Consider the following 3,781-nt stretch of genomic DNA (forward strand, 5'->3'; position numbering starts at 1 on the left):
GCCAGCACCATGGCGCACACGATGACCACGATGTGGATGAGCTTCTCACGCTGCTCCATCTGGCTGACGTCGCTGCCCGTGACAAAGACGACACACTGGCCCTTGCGGGGAGCCTGGTTGCGCACGGCCACGCACACCTCGTATTTGGTGGCGGGCAGCAGGTCGGTCACCGAGTAGGTGTTGACCCCGGGGCCAATGTAGATGGTGTCCTTCTGGGCGGCGTCATAGCGGCCCACCAGGAGGGTGTACCAGGTCTCCCCCGGCTCTGCTGCTGCCGCCGCTGCTGCAAACCACTCCAGGGTGATGCCGTAGACCGTCTGCTTGGCAATGCGCACTTCCACGTGGGCGCCCGGCTCAGCGGGGGCGATGGGGGCCCAGCCCCGGGGAGTGGTGGATGCCCACGGGGCCACCACACGGAGGTTGATGGCCACTGAGGTGTTACCCAAGAAGTTGGCGGCTGTACAGGTGTAGTTGCCGGCGTCTGCTGGCCGTGCCGCTGGGATCAGCAGCTCAGAGCGGACGGTTTCCTCGCTGATGGGCTCAGTGGTCACTGCAGAGAGGCAGAGGGAAGTTGTGTCAACAGGTAGGGCCCCTTTTGTCTGTGGCAGAAGGGAACCACCATGCCCTTGGGGCAGTCCTGAGACCAGTGTGGGATGGGGCTCCAGCAGGACCTGCCCTGCCCAGGGAAAAAGGAAGAGGGGCAACAACAGTGTGCCAAACCACACAGAGCACATCAGGAAAGTGTTGTCTGTCTGAAAGGCAATAAATACACTGGAACACCAAGCACAGGAGACATGGAGTGCACCCAACCCCTGCCCCAGCACAAGTTGCTGGGGAGGCTGATGTGGGCAGAGGCCACAGCATGTGCCATCAGCATTCTTAGGTCAGGGGAAACCAGGGAGAGTCACTGAGGAGGCACAGATACATTTTGGACACGTGCTCCACCCTCTGTTAGGATTGAGTATGGAAAAACGTCAGACTCAAAAGGCTCAGGCCAAAAAGAAGTGGATGGAGCAAGGAAGTGTTGGGCTGGAAGTGAGATGGAGTTTTAAGAACAGTATGAAACCCTGTCAGCTACCCAAACAGGGGTGTAGGTTGAGAAAAACCTGCATGTAATTAATTCAGCATGTGCTTGTGCAAAGGCATACAGGTGCTGCTACAGTGCTGCAACTGAAGCAATTATCAGCCCAGGATTAAGGGCTGATGCTATCCTATTTAGCTAGCTGGCTTATTAGGAACACACAGAGCCTGTGCAGTGCCTGTATGCCTATTATCTTACCTGATGAAAATAGCAACTTGCCCTATTGAAGACTCTTAGTAAAAATAAATGTGAGGGAGGATGGATTGGGAGGAAGAGGAAAAGCTTTCATTTTATGAGGCCATCACTAAAGAGTATGAATAAGCAACACTTAGGGAGAACAACCACCTCTGTTTCAGTTGGTAGAACATGCATGGACATAGACAGGCAACAGAGCTGCATTGTTTTGTGGTTTATGTGGTATTTCTTGAGAAAATATATGGAAATATTATAGGAACATACAAGCCTATGTATATGTGTGTGGGCTGATACACGTGTACATACAAATATAATTATATATGTGCATATATATATGTAGTATATAATATATACTGTAAATATACATGTATATTTAGATAACTACATATTTATTCAATATGTACAACTGATATAGTATTAATAGTTCCTGCATCATGTGTCGTGAGGAAAGAGCTACTACTGAAAATCCACACATAAGATAATTGTGTGAAAATGAGGCCATGCTCTTTTCATCTTTGACTGATATCCTGCATGAAGCAGCTCTTCTTATGCTGGTCAGACGTGCTCAGATGCATAGGGTGATTAAGATTATTTGGATTATTGCCACCACAATAACTGTGGTGCTCTAAAGGGGCTGAGAGTTGCTGTGGCGACTGAGATGGCCTGCAGACCTATGTAAGTAGAATAGCAGACCATACATTTTTAATGAAGAAGAAAAAGGAAAAAAGAAGAAGAAAAGCTTTGCTTACCATTAAATGCCCTTAAAAGTTTGAGTGCATAGGTCCACCAGACAGCAGGGGATGGGCTGGCTTCCACAAAGCAGGTCAGGGTGATGTTTAGCCCCGCTGGGACTGTCAGATTGGTGTCAAGGGCTGAGGTCAGGGGCTTCATGCAGCTGTTAAGCTCCACTTCATGAAAAAACTTCCCTGTCCTGAATTTTGGGCTTGAGCACGTTAAATAGGAATTCATCAGAATAATAGGTGGGCCAACTGACTTGATAAACTGGACAAATCCCCGCAGGCGACAGTCGCAAATCCAGGGGTTGTCGTGGAGGGCCAGAACAGCATTGGAAATAGCTTCTATCTGCCCCTCTGTCCTCTGGCTTCTCTGGTAGACAGGCCAGTTGTAGAAGACATCCCTGGATATGATGGTAAGCTGATTTGAGGATAGATCTAAATAGGTCAGGTTGGGCAGATAGCGGAGTGCGTGTTCTGGAAGGACATCCAGCCGGTTGTGCTTCAGATCCAGGATTTTCAGAGTCGGGGTGTCTTGAAATGCTGTCCATGGCACTGAACTTAATTTGTTCCCTTGCAAGCGCAGCTCCTGCAGAGCTGGCAGATATTCCAGGCTCTTGATGTGCATCACTGTGATGTTGTTAAAATTGAGCCAGAGATACTCCAAGGCACTAACATTCTCAAAAGACCCACGAGGCAATTCTGTTAGGTGAGAATTTTCGATTCTAATTTTCCGGATGTCCTGAGGGATGTTTGCAGGGATCTGCCTCAGCAGTGCAGACATGCAGAGCAAACTCCTAAGGAGGAAAACAGAAAATTCTCTAGGTCACATACCACGTTCGTGTCTAACAAACCAGCTCCCTATAGAGGATGACAAGCACCTGAAAAATTACATGGTATTGTATATAGGGCATGCATAAGCCATACATCATCCTTCCATGGGTTTTATACCAATTTTCCCATGAGGAATGCAATTAAGTTATAAAAATTGCTATGTATGCAGCTACATATCTCAGGGAAATAAGAGAAATCTCACTCTGTGCTTAAGCTAGTACTAGTCAAGTGTTGGAGGAGGCACTCCATGCACCAATCTGGTTTTGATGCTCACATCATTGGCAAATATATATGAGCTGCTTCACTGGTCCTACAACAGGGGTAACTAGCGTTCTTACCTTCCAAAGCTGTCTTGAGAACACAAGCATCCTGTGATACAAGACGAAACAGATGGGTTTATCTTGTGGAAGGCCAGAAGAAGAAGAAAAATATGACAAACAGGGTCCATATTCTCCTTTAAGAAAGCACTGTGCAGGGGTTTGCACCAAACATGCCAACAGCCTCCAAGAAGCAAATCCTATTAGGTGTAATCTTCCTTGACGCAGAAATAAATCCTGAGGGGGACCCAACCCTAAAGAAGACGTAGTATGGTTCATAGTCTGTGTCAAAGTGCTAAAAATCACTTCCAGGGCCACTCTTGGCATTCATCCTCCAGCTGAGGGGATTCTCACAGACATATTTATTTGGTTGGTAATATGAAGATGGAGCCAAAACCACTTCTGTTGCCAAGCCAAGTAATTAATCAGGCCTAATTACCTTTTTTCTTTTTTTTTTCTTTTTTTATTTCAAGGGATCTGTCTCTGTCTCCTGTATTTTAATGGAATTCATCAAAGCAGAACACCACAGTAAGGGCCAGACTTCACAGCTGGAATTCGTCAGTGCACAGTGCTGTATTGCACAATCCATCCAGCCCCAAACCCTGCCCACAGCACTGTGC

The 3,781-nt window shown here is 47.4% G+C and overlaps 1 protein-coding gene across 1 annotated transcript in view; it reads right to left on the minus strand.

Annotated features, from left to right (window-relative positions):
• The window catches only part of LRIT2 (leucine rich repeat, Ig-like and transmembrane domains 2), a 3,755-nt gene extending 315 nt beyond the window's left edge, over positions 1–3,440 (minus strand). The window contains 4 exon segments of the mRNA XM_029963175.1: positions 1–550; positions 2,026–2,807; positions 3,183–3,319; positions 3,321–3,440. Coding sequence (XP_029819035.1) covers positions 1–550; positions 2,026–2,807; positions 3,183–3,319; positions 3,321–3,440 — 1,589 coding nt within the window.
• Positions 3,441–3,781: the final 341 nt, after the last annotated feature.

This window comes from Manacus vitellinus, unplaced genomic scaffold (assembly GCF_001715985.3).
Source record: "Manacus vitellinus isolate BGI_N305 unplaced genomic scaffold, ASM171598v3 scaffold_54_pilon, whole genome shotgun sequence".
Classification (NCBI taxonomy): domain Eukaryota; kingdom Metazoa; phylum Chordata; class Aves; order Passeriformes; family Pipridae; genus Manacus; species Manacus vitellinus.